The sequence below is a fragment of the Lampetra planeri genome, chromosome 31 (assembly GCF_965212315.1).
Source record: "Lampetra planeri chromosome 31, kcLamPlan1.2.h2, whole genome shotgun sequence".
Lineage (NCBI taxonomy): Eukaryota > Metazoa > Chordata > Hyperoartia > Petromyzontiformes > Petromyzontidae > Lampetra > Lampetra planeri.
Genome location: NC_136137.1, coordinates 5,298,192 through 5,319,289, shown reverse-complemented (window position 1 = coordinate 5,319,289; position 21,098 = coordinate 5,298,192). Strand labels below are relative to the sequence as shown.

The 21,098-nt window shown below is 50.2% G+C and overlaps 1 protein-coding gene and 1 long non-coding RNA gene across 2 annotated transcripts in view; one reads left to right on the top strand and one right to left on the bottom strand.

Annotated features, from left to right (window-relative positions):
* The window catches only part of LOC144729133 (cyclic AMP-responsive element-binding protein 5-like), a 125,976-nt gene extending 122,848 nt beyond the window's left edge, over positions 1–3,128 (top strand). The window contains exon 7 of the mRNA XM_078609091.1: positions 1,871–3,128. Coding sequence (XP_078465217.1) covers positions 1,871–2,046 — 176 coding nt within the window. The 3' untranslated portion in view covers positions 2,047–3,128. The remainder of the gene's footprint in view (positions 1–1,870) is intronic.
* Positions 1–20,336, bottom strand: part of LOC144729134 (uncharacterized) — a 350,979-nt gene extending 330,643 nt beyond the window's left edge. The window contains exon 1 of the long non-coding RNA XR_013587635.1: positions 19,858–20,336. This is a non-coding gene — a long non-coding RNA (uncharacterized LOC144729134). The remainder of the gene's footprint in view (positions 1–19,857) is intronic.
* Positions 20,337–21,098: the final 762 nt, after the last annotated feature.

The following is a 21,098-nucleotide window of genomic DNA, read 5'->3' as shown; positions in this document are numbered from 1 at the left end:
TTGAACCTCACTCCTTGATTGCTCCACCTTGATGACCGTGGCCCTCCACCCCAGTGATATGGGGCCCCCTCCAATTCAAGCAACGTACAAACTTTCACCTGTTGACACCTTTAACAGCGCCCTTTTCTTGCCGACAACTTTGCCGTCGCTGGGCCCGTGCGCTCAGCATATCCAGGTCGTATATGTTGAAAGGAGTTAAAACCACAGCAAGACAAAAATCCCCCATATAACAGACTTTTGGGGCAAGTGCTGTTAGCGAGCAGCACCTATGAAGGCCAGCAGAGCACACGAGGGGGTGGGGGTGGCCAATACTACTCCCGGCCGCCTTCGTCTCCCGAGTGGGCGATGTTAACAACACCGCACCGGGTACTCATTTTAGGCCGAGTCAACCTAGGGGAGGCCCAGGAATCGGTTCAGATATTCGGTCACTGGTGTTGACCACGAGCGGGAATCAAACCCTGGTCGCCGGGTTCGTAGCGCAGCGCGCCAATCGCTGCACCACCGCTCCCCACACACACACAACCACATACACACACACAGAGACACACACACAGCGCTCGCTAACCAGCACTCGCTAACGACCCGGAGTCATAAACGAGCGCGAGATTCTGGAACGGACAAAAAAAATGGAAGTGCCGGCACACGGAACGGAATGATACGTTCTCATTTAAATACGAGAAAGTGTTGACGCACATTAAAAAAAAATATATACACATAAACTGTTATTGCGTAGTATAATTACCGTTTCTTAAAGGTTTAGTGCACCCCTGTGTAAGGAGTTATGGCGGGGGGGGGGGAACGCAGATAATACACAGCCTGTTTTCTTGGCTATCCATAGCAAAGACAAAGATGCCCTGTATAGCCCTAAGACTGTTGGGGCAAGTATTGTTAGCGAGCACCTTTGAAGGCCGGAATGGCACACGAGGGGGTGTGGTGGATGGCCAACACCACGCCCGGCCGCCTTTGTCTCCCGAGTGGGCGATGTTTACACACCGCACCAGGTATTCATTTTAGGCCGAGTCAACCAAGGGGAGGCCCAGGTACCGGTTCAGATATTCGGTCACTGGTGTTGGCCACGGACGGGGAATGGGATAGCATGTGACGGAGTTAAGCTTGATGAACGTTGTTGTTAGCAATTGGGAACAGCTGCCCAATAAAACAAAATACCATCTCCAGAAAAGCCGTTGTCATCGCTGCTCAATGAGGTGGTGGTGGTGGCTACACACTGCACGTGGCTTGCCAGTAATCCAGCAGTGTGCGGATGCAGCAGCGAGGGTTGGTGGATCACCGCACGCACAGATGTTGGTTAGACTCCCCTTCTTACCGTGGTGCAGTCGAGGGGGTGCCATCGTAACCCCTGGCTCGCCAGGGGAAGGCGGCACAGCAATTGGACGGATCTCCATGTCAGTTTCCATCTGTACAGGGGTTACGATGGCACCCCCTCGACTGCAATAGAGCGTCATTTCCGCCAATGTATCCGTGGGTTTTCACCGTGTGCTCCGGTTTCCTCTCGCTTGCGTGAACGCTCATCAACCCCATACCGTCCGGGGACGTCTGCACGTTGAGATGTTCTGACCTTTCCTACACCATTCACTCCTATCGTGTTTTTGTTGTATTGGTTCGCTGTCGTAACGTTGACCCACCGTGCCGTGACTGGACACCTGTGTAATAAAAAAAAGCTTCATAGCTCATCGGATTTCTCCAGGATAAATTAAGATTCCAATCTGTCGGGAAAAAGTTGGCAGCACCCCGCCCCATCCCGACCTGTGACCCAGGTGTTGGCAATGTATGTCAAAAAAACACACACGGCTGCTAACGAAGCGCGTTTTTGTTTCCCCGCGTGTCGATGCGTCGTCCGTGTGTGCCGCAGAAGACGAGAGCCCCACGGAGGAGCAGGCGAGTTGCTCGCAGCAGCAGCAGCAGGTGATTCAGCACGTGTCCTCTGCGCTGACGCAACTCGGCAACCCCAGGACAGAGCTGGCTCGCATCGGCCAATCGCAGCTCGGCATGAGCGTCGTTTCGCAGGGCATGACCCTGACCAGCTGACTCGGGCCTGCCTGTTGATTTGCCCTTCGAGGAAGCGACCAAGCTGGGGGGGAGAGAGAGAACCCTAGACAACGATTTTATATTGAAAATAAAATTAAGTTTATATTAATGTACGTGCGTGAACGCATAGATTATATTACACGCACGCACGCGAACAAGCTGCAAAAACGATAAACGGCTGCCCATTCGCCACTGTGGCTTCGCCACGGCGTTCGTGCCAGGCTAGGTGCACTTCGGAGGCCTTCACGTGAATTGTTGAAGACTCGCCGGCAGGAGGTCAATGGACAGGCCCACGTGTTGTGGGTCGACCGACGTGCCAGGCTAGGTGTGGAGTTGGTTACAGGACGGACCCATGTGTTAATGGTTTTGACTGTCTGCGGCGGCTGGTAGATGCATTACATGTTGCTCCCTCGTGCGCCACACAGTATATACACTGTGTGTACATACACGTGTGCAGTGATTGGTTAACGTGACCCCCCTCCCTCACCAAGCGCCACCCTGCAGCCACTCGTGGCCCATACCATTCAACGTAACAATCACTTAAATCGGAATCTGTATTTATCGTGGACTACTAAGCTCTTTTTCACAGATGTCCACAGTTGGGGGTGGGTCAGAAAGTTACAAACAATAACTAAAAACCGATAGGGATGCAAAGTGTAGAAAAGGTAAGCAACTCACTAAAAATAAATACGTAAAGTAGATCAAGTGTACAAGTTCAAATTGCATTAGAACACCGATACCCCACGGTTGCGCAAGGCAGCAACATAACAGCAAAGCAGTCCCAGACCACACCAAGACAACACACAGTAGTCCCTCCATGGAGAAAAAAAATTACTGTCGCTACCAATGGGTAATGGACGTCGCTCGCACAACGCAAAAAAAGTTAAAATTGCACTTGACACTGGATTTTTTTTATTTTGAAAATATCGCATAAAGGGCCCAGCCGGCTAACGACGGCGTGTCCATCCACCCAGGCAAAGCGCCCCAAAAACTTTGACGAGCGAGGCTGTATTAAATTTCGATTTAAAGCTTTCGTGACTGCAGGGATTCATCTTCTTGGTTCTTTCGGTAAAGTTACGTAGAAGGGAAATAATAAATTAATAAAAATAAAACCTCATAAAATAATTCTCACGACGTTTCGGCCACAACGCAAGCAGCACGTCCTCAGGTGAAGGAGGATGGCTGCTTGCGTTGTGGCCGAAACGTCGTGAGAATTGTTTTATTATGTTTTATTTGTATTATTTTATTACTTTCCTTCTACGTGACTTTACCGAAAGAACCAAGAAGAGCGAGGCTGTCTCAACGCAATAAGTCGTCGTAATGAACCGCCCCGAGGTTATTGTTACCATTCGCGTTAGATTTTTGGGTCCGATCACGGCGCGGAGTAGGATCGTGTGTGTGCGATACATGTTCCTCCCACCCCGACACGGCCAATTAACACTTTCCCTCCACCGTTCCGAGACCGTTTGCAAGTTGCAGGGTGGGCGGTGGGTTGGAGTCCCCGTTCACCGCTGAATCTCGAAGCACGCGAGCGTTAAGCGTTAATTTTATTTAGAGCAGCGTGGTTTGCTTGTTTTTAGAGGCGTTGTACTGGACTCACCGCACAGAACCGCAGCGGCACGACCGCAGCACTATACGTTAGTTGGCGACAAAACTGTGCCAAACTGCCTCCCCCCGCATGGCCTTGTGGGAGCATCGGTACCAATAAAGTTACTTCGTTTCTTCCCCACCCCCCCCCCATGTCGTTTTGATGACGTACACGTACGTAAAGGGGTTAAGTCGCGTGAACAAATGTGCCAATGTATTTCCGCTGCGGATCGTGCTCCCAAACACCATCAACTGTGCAGCCGAAGCCCAACTATTAAGTGCGGCACTTTCAACTCACCTCGACGACTTTGATTAAAATCGGCTGTGGTCCGGGCGGAGGAGGGTGTGACACCATCGTGTGCTTGCGCGACCCCGACCCAAAGGGTCGGCGACGGAATCGTAATATTGGTCGCGAAAGCTCGCGCGCGTTAAATTGTCTATTCTTGGTGGTTTGTTTTTAGCACTTTTTTTACCGTGTTATATTTTAGGACTCTATGGTACTCTGGTATACGGATCGTAACTCTTATACAGCTGAGAGGCATTAGTGATAAACTATGAAGAAACCATAGTCGACATGCAATAGATTAATTTGTGCGAGTCGGACTTTTAGCTTTTATACCCTTGGCTCATGGTATAAACTCTTGAACTATCGCTCTGTACACACGGTGAACTCTTGATTAACTGGGGAATGGATGGGCCCAAAGAAATATACAAAAAATGACACAGATAATGCAAAACTTGTGTAAATCCGACTTTACAAAAACACTTATTGAGTAAGTAACAAGTGATTTCCCTTAGAAAATTAGCATCGAGGCATTGGTGCTCGTCTGTTTACATGACAGCCCTGAGCCAGCGGTGGAAATTCGGAATATCTGCGGTGGGTGGAGAGTTATTTATTCTGGAGTAATCTGATGACCTACAAAGCTCTTTTTGTTCACAGATGTCCAGTCGGGTCACGTGGGCGCAGAGGAAAACCCGTGACGTATGGGGAGCAAGCAGATAAATAGAACTGGCGCGCGTTAAACTAATTATCAGAGATTATGAAAAAAATCGAGAGCACGGTTGGTTAACCTTTGGCCCTGACGATCCGCCCGATGCAGCAATTCAAGAGCTGGATCAGAGAACGCCAAAAGTGGAACAGCACAAAGGCAATGCTAACACTGGTGAGGCAAGGCCATAAAAAGAAGGCCGTCTCTAGTGTGGGCCAATCAGATTCAGGGACAATGCATACATTATCTAATGATGTCTGTATGTTTTACACACGCACACATGATGTGTGGTTAATGCAGACTTGATGCCTTTTATTTGCATATTTTTAAACCCTTTCCCATTCCGAGGCAACTGCAAGTTGCAGGGTGCGTTCCCGTTCACCGTTGAATCTCGGAACGCATAAGCGGTTAGCCTTAATTTTAATTTCGAGGAGGCATAGCGCCGTTTTTAAAGACATCCTCCTCACCGCAGAGAACTGAAACGACACAACCGCACTGCGATAGCTGGCGCCAAACTGTGCCACACGCCCTCCCGCCGCATGGCCTTGCGGGAGCGTCCGTACCGATAAAGTCATTTGAGTTTTTTTTCCTTCCGGTTCCGTTCCCCGATGACGTACACGCGTATGACGTACACGTGTATGACGTAATCGGAAGCGTGAAAGCGTTGAAAGTGTTAAACACGTCCTTGTGCTGTTGCCGGAAAGGGTGAAAGCCCATCTCTCTTTTGCCGATATCATGATAAAAATGTTTTTATAACACCTCCAAGGATACAATCGAGAGTTAACTGCGTGTACGCAGACGCGTAATACACACACACACACGTAATATACACACACATAGACACGTAATATACACACACACAGACACGCACAGACACGAGGGAGGGGCACAGTCGAAAAGGTTTCAAGAGTGGAACGTTAAAATCTGCACAGGACTTGTCCTTTTCACTGTACTTTTACTTTTCAATGTAAGTCGCCTATATTAATATATTATTATTGTACAAAACTGTCGGGGTAGTATTCAAAGTGGTGGCGGCGGCGGTATTTTTAACGGTCGCGTAAAAAAAAATGTTTAAGGACATTTGAGTATTATTGTTATTATCAAGTCCAATGTTGACATCCCCTTGTTGTTATAATATACCATCGTCCTGCCCCCCCCCCCGTGCGTTCTCGTTTGCAAGGCATTGATGTCGTCTCTGTATAAACGATGCAGCACTTACAAAAAAAAGCTTTTTTTACCGCTTTAAAATGCCAAAGACTGTCTTGGTTGTTTTTGAAGGATTTTACTTTGTATATATTGTACATAATTGTGACTTGACTTTTGGTTTTATGTATAAAAATTACGACAACAAAAACATATATATTAAACAAAAATCCTATATTTTGTGCCTGGAAGAAAAATATCCAGAAAAACTAAAAAAGCTTTATAAGTTGGGTTTGCATCACTGACACATGGGGTTGGTGAATATACAACAGCAGCGCGTCGAATCGGTGCGTCCTTTCAGCCAGAACAATCCGGAACGCCGTTTCCAGCTATGCATTTTTTGGCAACGCCACATCAATCTCGCCTTAATTATTGTTATTATCATTAACGTCCTCCGTAGTACCCTATATTCCTATAAACATGTTTATAGGATTATAGTGATGTAGGGTGCGGTAATATAGGCGTATTTACAGGTAAAGGTGTAAGCTGGTGGTGGTAGTCCCTTATGCCGATAAACCCGTGACTTTCTCTAATGCAGCGTTGCCTGACAGCTTGCCGGCAAAATATTGATTGTGAGATTCATCTCCGTGGTGCAGCAGACGCACTCAATGCTGCGGTGGCCACGCATCGGCAAATCGCGAAAGACGGTAGTTTTTGTACGTTTAAAAAAACACAGGCTTGCCCGCGACACTCCGTGCGATGACGGGCATCCACGGTATGCCCCGCGTCGCCCGGTTTGCAAAAAGCATCGTCGAGATGGCGATCGTATCGTCGCTCGTTTAAGTGCCGCAAAAAATATTTCGTGTTTTTTTTTTCCACTCTCCCCCCTCTCCAGATAAAGTACTCGTAAAATAACGGTGAAGTTAACGACGAATAATACAGTTCTAAAATAATAATAAACGGACAATAATGACAGTTCTAACATTATAAGCACTGGAATGTATCAGTTGCACGAGCGTGCCGTTATTCTGGTACGAATCGACCCCGTGACCGTGTCGCACCGCGGCGCATTGAGAATAATTTCTATCTCGGCACATGCTGGTATAGACTAGGGCTGAACGATTTGGGGAAATATCTAATTGCGATTTGTCTGACATTGCGATTTGATTTGCGATTAAAATGTTTAAAGTCAAGCCTCAGTTCAACATTCACTCTGCAATAGATTTAAAACGTGGAGCATTACCACATGATACCATCAATATATGAATCGCTCTTTACATTGTAATGCAAGGATGAGAACTTCCAAGATTCGATTCCAACGTATTTATTAAAATGTTTTAATTGAAATAGTAAAATCAAACTTAGAACAATTGTTACATTAAATAAAGTTCTCATAATAAATAAAACAATTTCATTAAGTAATCGGACTTTTCAAATCCCCAAAAATGGCAGCCTTTGCAATTTGCTAATCACATATTTTCAAATTGCGATATCGATTTGTAATTGTTCAGCCCTAGCCGGAAGGCCCCAAGCAGAGCGAGTTTGAGAGGGGGGTGGGGGGGGGGTTCGATGTTTCTTATTGGCGAGGGCTCCTCTCCAATGTCCACCTCGGGTTTACCCCCCGCCCCCCCGCCCGCCCTAATCTCGGTTGACGACGCGTGCAGGTGGACCGCTCGTTAGTAAATTGGAATGCAAAGTCATGGACGCGTAAACGGTGATAACGGCGCAGCCAATGCCACGTTCTCCGAATGTGCGAGTTTATGGGTCCCAATCCGAGTTTATGGGTCTCTATATAGGTCTATGGGTCTCTGTACAAGGGACACTGGGGTCTCTACCCGAGTTTACGAGTCCAAAAGCGAGTTTCTGCATCTCCATGCGAGCAAAGCGCTGCCGACGATGATGATGCAGCTACTGCCAGCACAGTTTAAAATGTCTTGTGTAAGTCTATGGGGTCCCCGAGGCGAGCCTGCGGATCTCTGTGCGAGTCCGTTCATCTGCGTGTAGGGCACTCTGGGTCTCTGAATGTGTTCTGGGTCTCTGGGTCTCTCAATGTGTTATGGATCTGCCCGACTCTGGCTGGCATTGTGAGAACTTTCCGAATCCACCACCTGTACGCGTCCTCACCGCCCCTCCTCAAGGCTGGGAAAAATACCCGTGGGGGTGGGGGGGGGGCTTTTTGTAGCCTCAACAAACAAGAGGACCTGGATTAGGGGTCGGCATCCCTGTGGCTCAGGAGCCGCACGAGGATCATCGAGGACTGCAGCCCGGCTCTTGAAATTCGAAAAAAAGGTGTCTTGTCGTTATTTGTGGTTGCCGACTCCTGACCATGGATGGAAGTCGAGTTTACCATGGGAGTTCACTTTACCATGGGAGTTCACTTTACCATGAGCAGGGGTCGGCAACTTCGCAGTTCCAGAGCCGCATGTGGCTCATTAAAGACCGTTTCGTGACATCATTAAGGGCCACCACCGTTTCCTATTCACGTGCATTTGCGGCTCTTGAAATATTTAGTTTGATTTTACCCAATTCGAAAAAGAAGGCTCTCCGTTTTTTTTTGCTGCCGACCCCCGAGCTAGCCGTATTAGACGTAGTGCCACCCAGGTGGCTTCTAACAGGAGAAACGTCTTACTTGAATATCTCATCTTCGTGTCACGCATTAATTGGGACCGCGTGTTCTTGCGTTGCCCACGCAAGAACACGCGGCGAGCGCTGGGTGACCCCGTTGCCGTGTCTCCACGACCATCGGGGGGGTTGGGGGGGGGAAATTGGGGGTGAAGGGTGCCCAGCGTGGATCGGCCCAAACTGTGTGAGTTAACAGGGGCCTTGTCTTCCCGTTTTCTACTGGCATATCCCGGCCGGCAGATGGGACCCCTCGCGGTACTAGGATGGTGGACGGTTTCCCATCGGAGAGTTGCCAAGCAAAGCCAGAACCAAGCCATGAAAAAAGTCTCTGGTTCAGAGTACGCATATGTAGACCTTCTTTCAGCCAGCCTCACCGCACCGACAGTGCCGATATACTCACGACAGCCAGCGAGGGCACACAGCAGCCTTGCGTGTGTGTGCCCCCCCCCCATTCCTCCTTCCCCCACCCTTTCCTCCCCCCCCCCCCTTACGGTAGGATCCGCGCCTACTGAAGCTTGTTGCAATGGATGGATGGCAGGGGGGGGCAGGGGGGAGTCAGATCGGTGGCGATGGACTCTATGGTCGATTGTCTCTCTTCCGTCGTCGAAATGTCTCATTTGATAAATAAAAGGCTGTTTTGTGACCCAACCTTGTGGCCAACATGAGTGTTAATTTTTTTTGTTGTATGTTTTATTTACGCAGATCGCCCCCTGTCAACAAAATAAAATAAAATGCTGCAGGGGATTTGTAAGGCGCCGCCAGTTTTATGCTCCAGGAGGCAGCGGGAAAAGCTGCAGCCAAAGCGGGAAGGGAAAGGCAGCCCAGAAACTGGCGCTGAAAAATTCCCCAAACTGATTTTATTTTGGGATCTTTGGCCGAAAAATTCCCATAACTATGATTATATTTTGGGATCTTTGGCTGAAAAATTCCCCAAACTGTGATTCTATTTTGGGATCTTTGGCTGAAAAATTCCCCAAACTGTGCTCCTATTTTGGGATCTTTGGCTGAAAAATTCCTCAAACTCTGATTCTATGTTGGGATATTTGGCCGAAAAATTCCCCAAACTGATTCTATTTTGGGATCTTTGGCTGGAAAATTCCCCAAACTCTGATTCTATTTTGGGATCTTTGGCCAGAACGGCACACGAGGGGGTGGGGGGTTGGCCAGCACCACACCCGGAGCGTCTTTGTCTCCCCGAGTGGTGATGTTTACACACCGAACCCACGTACTCATGAGGCCGAGGCGACCTAGGGGACGCCCAGGACCGGTTCGGATAACCACCGCTGGTGTTGTGTTCGTGGCCGTGAACGGGAATCGAACTCGGGTTACTGGGTTCGTAGAGCAGTGCGCTAACCGCTACACCACCGCCGCCGCCCCCCCCCCCCCACTACACTTGAATGTATTCACGCTTCGCACTCACCAACTTACCCACCCAGTTACTCAATCCCAATTACTCACCGACCCCACTTACTCAACCCACCACCATCACACTTGCAGGTCACCAAACAAATCTTCTTTGTGCTTCTTTCCCTCGCACGGTTCCACTTTATAGAATTCCCTCCCGGAGCCTCCCCCACAAGCTCACGTAACACTCATTTTCCTCAATTCTAGAAACGTGTTGACTGCCATCTGTTAAACCTTTAAAATGTGCTGTTTGTTGCTGGCTGTCCTTCTGGGCCTTTTACAGCCTGTGCTCTACGAAATGTAACAATACATGGCTAGCCATCGAAAAAAAGACGGTCGCTGCATCGCGCAGGCGCTTTCAGATGTGCTTCAGCGGCCGTCTGGAACGTTCTGCCTTGCGATATTAAAAAGCCACTGGAGCTATGCACTTTTAAATCTAGATTGAAAATGAATTTCTTTAGAACTGCTTTGTGTTTAGTTTGTGCTTCCCCAGCACCACCGATTTACACGGTTGGCTACTTCCGGTGAAAAATGTGAAGGCAAAGATGCCCCATATAGCTGTTAGCGGGCACCTTTTAAGGCTGACACGGTACACGATGGGGTGGGTGGCCAACACCATGCCTGAACACCTTTTGTCTGTATTGAAAACTAGTTTCTTTAAAAGTGCTGTTTGTGATTCGTTGTTCCGACCCCCACACCTCCGATTAGCACGGTTGGCAACGTACGGTGTGTCAAAGAAGTCCAACGTACGTAGAAGTACGTGATTGCGACAACCTCTCGTACCCAAAACAAAGGCGTCAATTGGTGGGCAAATCTTGCATACGGGCAGCATTCCCCTACGAAGATGGCAAATCGGTCATATTCCGTTTGTTTCCCGTAGTTATTTCCTTCAAAACTAAGAATAGCCACGATGCCAAGGCAGGTCACAAATTGTTGGCAGCTGCCAAAAGAAAAGCCACGTGCACAGGCAAGGCAGCAGTTGTAGAATAGTCCGTGTAAAGGGTTTTTGTTATTCTTGGGATTCCACGGTGGCGAGATGTTAACTACCTTGCCAGGTACGCAGGAGGCCGTGGTGCTCAATCCCGACCCTGACGATGCCTGCTGCTGTATATTTGGATGTTTGCACCTCTCGCTCTCCGTGGTCGCGTGGATTCATCTGCGGGTCCTCCGGGTTTCCACTCCACATTTAGAATCAACATCACGCGTTTGGAGTATTTGGCTGTTAGAAGTGTCCACACAAAACACTTCCTTGAGCTATCATGTGGCCAGGTCGCTTCTGAAAAAGAGCTACAAAATCTCAGTGGGCCTTACCTGGCAAAATAAAAATAGTTTGAGAGCGTTTAGTTTTTTTTGTATTGTACCAGGTAAGAATTGCTACTTTGAATACTCCACACTATGGCCGCGAGCAAGCAGTGCAAATTCCACATTCATTTGACGTGACCCAGTCTCTAGATATAACAATGTTTTACAGCCCTCTGAACGCCTTTGATGGATGAAGGCCCCTACCCCCTTGGTGGTGTTGGTTAGATTGTGCCATATTCTTCACTGCACCGCGTGATTGCGGGTTCATTAAAGTAGGTTGGGGCTGGCTGGCCCAGGAGGGCATGGACTGCACGCCTTCGATTAGCACCTGTCAGCGACGTATGGTGCGAAAGAAGTTCAACATACATACAGGCTGCATATGGATGCCCACCGCGGTAAATCTGTGTTTTTGCACTCCATTTGGCTAAATTACAACTTTAGAGAATTTGTTAAAAGTCTCGTGCCGAGCACTGCTCTGTCAGAGCATAAGTGTCGAGAAGCAATTTATCTGTGGCAATTCTAGATTTGATACAGTAAATTTGGCTGTGACGATCCCACCTGATGACGGAGACTTGTGTTGCCTCCGAAACGTCGTGATTTATTATTTTATTTTATTTCTATTATTACTTTTAGTAATTTTTATTTTATTTTTTACCTATATGGTGACTTTACCGAAAAAACCCCAAGAGTAGTATCTGTGGTAGCTCTGCTATGTCCGCTTCCACTGGCCGTTCCCAAAACGACAAGACTTGAGAACTTGCACTGCGCCATATCCAAATGGGCACGTTTCGATGCAGGACCCCGATAACGCAATCGAGAACAAAATTTGGGATTTCTTATTTTCTGTTTGTGTAAAAAAAAAAAACGTACGGGGCTCAAGCCCGATTCACATATCAGCCATCACTCACGATGGCCACGCACCGGGAATCCAGCTTAGGTCGGCAAGGTTTATAACGCAGCGGTTGTTACCACTCCACCCCCAACATTGATTTACGACGGAATAAAACCTCCCCACGTTGCGTTTCCACTTTTGACAACTGACGCAATCATTAAGCGTTATTCGTCAGCTTTTGATTTTTTTTGGACACGTGGCAGTGTCGGTCATGGATGGAATCGAGCCATTACTCCACCTACCTTCGACGGGGGCGGGTGTGTCAGTGTCTCAGCACCCCCCACCCCCCCACGGAAGTCACCCACGCGTCCACCACCGCTTCTGCTGCCACTGCGACTCACGACACGTGCCGCAGCGAGCTCGCCACAATTAATTGATTTCATTCCTCTAAGTGCTTCTCTCGTGGAGTCCTGATTGATGGCGCTCGTCGACGCGCTCGGAGATTAACGGCGTCCCCCATCGCGGGTCATAGGGCATCGACGTGTCACACCGCGGCACACATCGTGGTGTCGTCCAAGTCGTCGTCGGCCGTGATCTATCCGCTGCTGGATGGTCTCCTCCCAAGCGGTCGCCATCTCCTGCCGCGGTCATGCGATGGAGCAGGCCGCCGCCTCATGCGGCTCTTAAAAAAAAAACTACTTCGTGTCGTTATTATTTATTAAGGAACCACCACCCATATTCTTGGTTCTTTCGGTAAAGTCACGTAGAAGGGAAACAATACAACTATACGTAAATATATATAAAACAATACAATTATCACGACGTTTCGACTGCAACACAAGCAATCATCATCATCCTATATCGAGAGCCCATAGATATATTTTTTCGCTGTGTTTTTCACACCTGATGGAAATTCACAGCAGCCAAATACTCTAAACGCACGTTGAGTCTCAATGTGGAGGGGAAAAACCGGAGGACCCCCAGAAAGAATCCACGCGACCACAGAGAGAGACACGCAAACTGCAAATACACAGCAGGAGTCAAGGTCGGGATCGAACCCACAACTTCCTGCATACCAGGCGAAGGAGTGAACATCTTGCCACCGACCCACAAAACATATTGCCATCGACCGTCGCCCTAAAATAGCCGCAGAGAATCATGGTCCTAACCCTAAAGCAATGGGAATCGACCGCAGTACAAACAGTTGCAGAGGGGCGAGCTGACAAAAAACAAATCCCACCCAGCCACGTAACAAAACAGCACCGGATAGCGGGAACCAACTCACCACAAGGTCCATGCAATTCCAATTAAAAACACACGCGAAAGCCGGCCCACTCCCACCCCCCCATTCAAACTCTGATCAACAGGTCCGGAAGAGCCGGTGGGTCACGTGCGGACGTGGGTGGAGGGAAGGGGGGCTTTGAGCGGCACTCACGTGAACCCCCCCCCCCGGCATTCCGACAATTTCTGCCCAACTCAGCGGATCCCCTCCCCCCATCCCCCACCCCTAACCCCTCCCTACCCCCTCTCCCTGAAAAAATAAGCAAGAACGGAACCAGCCGAGGCACTCGGCCCACACCTGTGTGAGCACCCCCCCCCCACCCCCTACATGCAATTCATCATCATTATCAGCAGCACTGCACGTGCCACTGGAATGAGGCCCCAAGCCAGTGGTTCTTCTTAACCTGGGGTGCACGCCCCCCCACCCTCCCCCACCCCCTGGGGGCACGAGATGCCCTTCATGAGGGTGCGAGACAAGGCCAGCATTTCTTTTTTTTTGGAAGGTAAATAATCGAACACGCAAAGCACGGACACGTAAGTACGACTACTTTGTTTTGTCAAACATCAATGGATTTCTTAACATGATAAAAAAAAATTACGATTGTAAACCTGCAGGTCCAAGCAGCAGGATCTTGAGTATTTACAAATGAAGTTTTTTGCGCAGTTTCTGGCGGATTATATTAGTTTCAGAATCGCCAGAATATTTAGTTTAACTGGAGGAATACGATGAGCTATGAAGCTATTTTTACCCCACAGATGTGTTGTGGGGGCACAAGGTCAGAACGTTACAACAAACATTACAAACATCACGAATGGGAGTGCAAAGTATAGGAAAGTTAAACGAATCACTGAAAAATAATAACTAAACTATTTCTTGCCAGGTAATGCACCACTGAGCTCTTGTGTTCTTTTTCAGAAGCCACCTGGCCGCAAATGAAGTGGCAGCTTATCGCGTGGAAATGCATCGCAGCAAAATGATCCAAATAATAATCTAAACGCACGTTCCTAAATGTGGGAGGGGCAAAATACGGCGGGGACCCGGAGATACAAACAAAAATCCACGCGACGACACTGGGTTAGACGCTGGGTTAGACGCTTGGTTAGACGCTTGGTTAGACACTGGGTTAGACACTGGGTTAGACACTGGGTTAGACACTGGGTTAGACACTGGGTTAGACGCTTGGTTAGACGCTTGGTTAGACGCTGGGTTAGACGCTGGGTTAGACGCTTGGTTAGACGCTTGGTTAGACGCTTGGTTAGACGCTTGGTTAGACGCTTGGTTAGACGCTTGGTTAGACGCTTGGTTAGACGCTTGGTTAGACGCTTGGTTAGACACTGGGTTAGACGCTTGGTTAGACACTGGGTTAGACGCTTGGTTAGACACTGGGTTAGACGCTTGGTTAGACACTGGGTTAGACGCTTGGTTAGACGCTGGGTTAGACGCTTGGTTAGACGCTGGGTTAGACACTGGGTTAGACGCTTGGTTAGACACTGGGTTAGACGCTTGGTTAGACACTGGGTTAGACGCTTGGTTAGACACTGGGTTAGACGCTTGGTTACGACTGTGCCAGCAGCCCCCAAAGCTATGGGGACTGTGCCAGCAGCCCCCATAGCTTTGCCCTCCCACCCCCTGCTCCCCCCCCCCTACTCCAACCCCAATTACGGGCGATGGCAGCGTCGCCCCGTTATTGAGCAGGGCGGCCGGGACGCTCCGAGTCGCCGACGAATGCGCAGAGGCCCCACGCCGCTGCTCATACGAGCGGAGCGCACGCCGCGAAACGCTCCCCCCCACCACCCCCACCACCGAGGCTCAACGCGTTTATGCACTCGCTGTCTGTACAGCGACGTCTGCTCCACCCGTGTGTGTGTCTCGTCTGCCTCATTGTTCAGTGATCTCGGGACATTAAACGTCGCTGTCTATGTCAGTTGCCTACTAATAATGACGACGACGACGTTCGCGATGAACCACTCAAGACGACGCGCATTGCCCCGTCGTACTTGTCTCTCTCCTCCGGTATCGAGATCGATTTCACGGCTTTAATTCTCGCTCGATATTTTCCGGAACGCCGCTTGCTGGAGGCTGGCTCGGAGTGGGGATTTAGCGACGTAAGGCACCACCACTAACAATACAGTACAAGGTGAGGCCTACATTTTGATTTAAAGCTTTCGTGACTGCAGGGATTCATATTCTTGGTTCTTTCGGTAAAGTCACGTAGAAGGGAAATAATACTGGTAGGAACGAAGTGGACCAGACCACCAATAGATTCATCCGTCCGTCCGTCCGTGTATCAACATCGCCCCCTACTGCAAACACTTGGCATGACCCTGTCCGACAAGATGGCCGCCCGCTCCCCCTGCGATCTGTGAATTAAACAAGATGGCCGTCGCTTCCGGCGCCTCACGGCGAAACTTTGTGATCGACTGACTATGGGCGAACTCATTTATTCTGGTGGGTGAACAGTGGCGGGGAGGGGTGGAGGAGGAATTGATGATAAAAACAAACTTGCACCATCGTTACAGCTGCCGCGACGAGAGATGTGGGAGAAGCGGCGACCGCTTCCTTGCAGGTGAGAGGTGCGTGTGTGTGTGCGCGTGTGTGCGTGTGTGTATGTGTGTGCGTGTGTATGCGCGTGTGTGTGTGCGTGTGTGTTTGCGTGCGTGTGTGTGTGTGCGTGTGTATGCGCGTGTGTGTGTGCGTGTGTGTTTGCGTGCGTGTCTGTGTGTGCGTGCGTGTGTGTATATGTGTGACTGTGTGCGTGCGTGCGTGCGTGTCCGGCCCACTCGAGCGGCGTGATGAATGGGCGCTATTGGGCTTCGGATCGTTATTCACGGCGAACTGGAAGCGTAGCAACACAACTTCATTACGTGTGCGTGCGTGCATGTGTGTGTACGTGTGCGTGTGTGTGTGCGTGTGTACGTGTATGCGCGTATGTGCGTGTGTGTGCGCGTGTGTGTGCGCGTGTGTGTGCGCGTGTGTGTGCGGTCGATATCCCTGTACCGGTATTAGTATTATTCCTACCAGCCCACCCCGCAGGGTCCTGTTTATAAAGTAATATAAATATAAAACAATAAAAAAATGTATTTATATTATTTCCCTTCTACGTGACTTTACGGAAAGAACCAAGAATAAGGCTAGGCCTATCCATGATAATTCGATATTAGAATAATTAGAATCCGATATTTTTTAAAAATAATTTATTTCGGACCGCTCTGTATTTACTTGTCCTTCGCACGCATGTCTGAGCACGGTTGGCTGCATACGGCGCGAAGTTCATACATACTGTACACGCATTATACTGGTAGGAACCTCCTGGTTACACCAGCCCACAGGGGATTATTGTGTCCGTCCGTCCGTCGTGCAGGGTAGGGGTGGGGAGGAGCTGGGTGGGGAGGGTGGGGCTGGGTGTGGAGGGGAGGGGTGGGAGGGGTGGGGAGGGGCTAGTCACCCCGTGGTGCCCTGATAAAACTCAACGTTTAACCTACTCACGCCGGCTTGTGCCCGCCCTCACAGTCGGGCATATTTGCGGAATACACCACGCCGCCGTTGACCCTTGCCATTGACCGAGCAACCCAACGTTCCTACCAGCTCCCTCCGCAGGAATGTGTTATCATGTTCCAATAATTCATTCAGACGCTGTCTCCCCGACAGACCTGGTCTTCACCTGAGGACGGCTGCTTGCGTTGTGGCCGAAACGTCGTGAGAATTATTTTATGTTTTATTTTTATTATTTTATTACTTCCCTTCTACGTGACTTTACCGAAAGAACCAAGAAGATGAATCCCTGCAGTCACCAAAGCTTTAAATCGAAATGTTCCAATAATCCAATGCACAGGTTTATTAACGTACTGCAATGTAGTATTGTATTTGATCGACGTGGCCGCGAGCCAAAATAATTCCTGCAATTAAGGATTCAACAGCATCACAAGACAGCTGGGGCTGAAATCACGCGGTCATATTCACTGCCTGGATACAAGACCCGGGGTTCCCTTCTACCCGAGACGCGACAGCCCCGACACCACCCCCCCCCCCCCCCCGTTTCGCTATAACAGACTGTTGCGTGCAGCACCAATGAAGGCCGGAACGGCACACCAGGGGAGGGGGTGGCCAACACCAAGCCCGGCCGCCTTTCTCTCCCGCGTGTCTACGTTCACACACCGCACCAGGTACTCATTGAGGTCGAGTCGCCCCGGGGGGGGGGGGGTGAGAGAGGCCCAGGACAGCTTCAGATAGTCACCGATGTCGGTGGCTACGACGTGAGCGGGACTCAAACTCGTGCCTCCTGGTTCGTAGCGCAGCGCGCCAAGCCGCTACACCACTGCCGCTCCACAAAGTTTCCAACACCACCAAACACCCCCCCTCCATCCTTCCGGATTCTCTTTTTTTGGGGGTGGGGTTTACGAGGGCAGTAATAATTGATGGGCTGAAATAAAGTGCACCCGAGACCAGATGTATCTGCCTTGTGGGTGACATCGTGCCGTCAAGAAATTGCCGTAAAAAAAAAAAAGTTGGCAGAGGGCATACGTGAGATGAATGGCGGTGTGGCGTGCAGGAGAGCGACGCGGGGAAGAGAGACGGGGGAAGAGAGACGGGGGAAGAGAGACGGGGGGAGAGACTGGGGGGGGGGGGGGGGGAGGCATCGGGGGGGGGGGGGGTGATTTAGCGTCTCGCGGGCTGGCGACACGGCGACAATTCAATTATGACGGCAGCCTCGCCTCGCCTCCCTTCGTACCGGTTGTGTTTGTGACCGCATCGCCGCTGTCCCGTTTCAGGTGGTTAGTGGTGGAGGTGGTTGGTGGTGGTTAGTGGTTGTTGTTGGTGGGGAGCGGTAGTGGAGTGGTTAGCGCGCTGCGCTACGAACCTGGGTTACCCGGGTTCGACTCACGCTCACGGCCAACACCCAATGCCGATTATCTGAAGCGGTCCCGGGCCTCCCCTAGGTAGACTCAGCCTCAAATGAGTACATTGTGCGGTGTGTAGTAAACATCGCCACTGATCACAGTAGGGGGCACAGGTGGTGCATCGGCCAGTCATCTCAGTCAGTCAACCCATGCCACCTTGCTGGGTCGGTCCTTCTACCAGCGGGCGTTCGACACTTTCACGTGGCCTTAACGTGTACATAGCCTGGCACAAGCGCCGTGGTGACGTCACTGTCACTTAAGTGGCGAATGACAGTTGTTGGTAGCGATCTCAACCGGTTCTGGGCTTCCCCGAGGTCGACTCAGCCTCAAGCGAGTACCTGGTGCGGTGTGTAAACATCGCCACTTAGGGAGACAAAGGCGGTCGGGCGTGGTCCTGGCCACCCACCCCCCTCGTGTGCCGTGCCGGCTTTCCTAGGTGCTCGCTAATAGCACTTGCCCCTACAGTCTGTTAAAGCTACACGGGGGATCTTTGTTGCTTGTGCCGATTGTTGGTGCTCACGATGGGAATGGCATGTTGTAATTTCTTTCGCACCATACGTCGCCTACCGTGCTAATCGGAGGTGCGGATGGTGGCTGCGGTGGGGGGTTAGCGCGCTGCGCTCTGAACGCGGCTCACGGCCAACACCAGGTGACGATTATCTTAACCGGTCTTGGGCCTCCCCCCTAGGTCGACTCGGCCTCAAATGAGTAACCGGTGGTGTAAACATTGCCACTGGGGAGACAAAGGCGGCCGGGCGTGGTGCTTATGGTAGTGGTCACGGTAGTGGGGGGGGGGGGTCATCACTTGGTAGCGTGGTTATTGTGGCAGTGGCGGTCATGACGGCAGTGGCAGGAGAGAGAATGTTGGTTGCTGCTGCGGTGGTGGTGGTGGTTATGCAACTCAAGAACTCTGCACAGGCGACTTGCCAGAGGCTTCAAAGAAATCGACATCCTGACGTGGCGCAGTTGTCAGCGAACTGCTTATCAACGAGCCTCGTCCACCACCACTCCTTCAAGCTGCCCCCATCGTCAGCACAAATCCTCAAGAACCAACAAAAGTCATGTCAGGGGTAGCCTTCACCCAGCAGTGGATAGACCATGGCCTACCGCCCGCTACTGCTGCCGCACCATTTGAAATTAGACCTCATTACCGCATGGCGGCTCGAGACACCGACGACCGCCGTGTGAGAAACACACAAAACCCCCTCCCCCCCCCCTTAACGTTGCTCAGAAGCCTTGCGGCACCCCCACACCATCGCCCCCAATCGAGTCCTGGCGCTTTACGCGACATCGAATGCCACCACTCGCAAGGTCGCAATCTACCGCGGGGAGATTGCCGCCGCGGCCCTGCGACAGAGACGCACGGCGCGGGGAGTGTGTGTGGGGGGGGGGGTAACGCGTGGGAGTGTGGGGGGGGGTAAACACGTGGGTAGTGTGGGGAGGGGGGTAACGCGTGGGGAGTGTGGGGGGGTAAACTCGTGGGCTCCCTTGACAGTGAAGTGGGGGGGGGGCAATCTGCAACTCAGGAGCCGCATGCGGCTCTTAAAAAGGGGCCACTTTGTGACGTTAAAGACCCCTGTTCCGTATTGACCACGTGCATCGTGCCTTCTGGAATGCCGAGTTGTTACAGAATTCGACAAGTGGCTCAGCTGGTTTTGCTTGGTCGGCAATTTCTTTGCCTCGTAAAAAAAAAACACACAATCAGGGTTCCATCCAGAATAAACACCTCATCAGAGATGTGAACATCCTCACCTCCTGTCTTGGACATCCCATCCTCTTCGAAGGCTTTCCGGGAATCTCCGGCTGCTGCCGAGGATGGCGACGATAATAAGTTTCTTATAGGTTTAGGTTATAATCGCGTAAATGTGTCGTTAAACCCGCCACAGCTAATTTAGTATGGGTTGGTCACGCAAACAGAAAACGCCAATTCGTTACTAGTCCAGCACACCTGTGTGCTGGAGAGCAAATCCACAACATTTACAATCGGAGTATGAAGTATGAGGTTTCTCCAGTAAATTACAACTAGCATCAGGCAGACAGACGTGGATAAATCCTCCCGTTTCGTTTATATTTACGCACTCTAACCCCCCCCCTCCCCCAAAAAGCCTATATTATGAATGATATTGTTCGCGACAACCTAGTACGTGTCAAAATGACAAAACATGTTTTCAAATGCAAAGCCTTTCAAGATCGCCGCGCCGTTTCGTCTGCCGCGATCGGGAGGCATTATCCCGCAGTGAACCAAAACTTGGCTGGGGAGTGTTTGCCGCTGCTTATGTATCGGGCCTGGTGACGACGAAGCAATACGTCATAATTATTGATGAGTAATCTCAGCTGGTGTTGGAGACGTGTATTGTATGTTAATAGCCTTCCACGCTTTGAGTCGAGATTAGTTGTAATACTGGTTTACTGATTCCAGAACTGGTCCGCGTGACAGTCGAATTGTCGGTGTTGGGTGGTGGAGGATAATTATTCGTTTAGTTTATTATAAACTAAAACTAAAAAACTAGGTTTATTTTTACCAGGTAAGGCCCACTGAGCTATGTAGCTCTTTTTCAAAAGCGACCTGGCCACAAATGATATCTCAATTAAGTGGCCTATCATATGGACATTGATAGCAGGCAAATACTCGAAACGCATGTTGATTCTAAATGTTGAGGGAAAAACCAGATGACCCGGAGCAAAATCCACACGACAACGGAGATAACTCCAAATATCCAGGCGTCAGGGTCAGGATTGAACCCACGACCTCCTGTATTCCAGGCAAGGTACTTAACATCTTGCCACAGTGGCACCCACAGTAAATTAAATGAATGTTAGGCATTTTAGGGATGCCTTCATCCAGCAGTGGATTGACCACGGCTGATGATATTGGGTGATGACATTAGGCATGCAATGATGCGTCACGTGGAACACATTATTGTGTCCAGGTGAGATTTGTGTTGAAGTCGTGAGTGGATGGCTGGGTGAGTGAGTGGGTGAGTGGGTGAGTG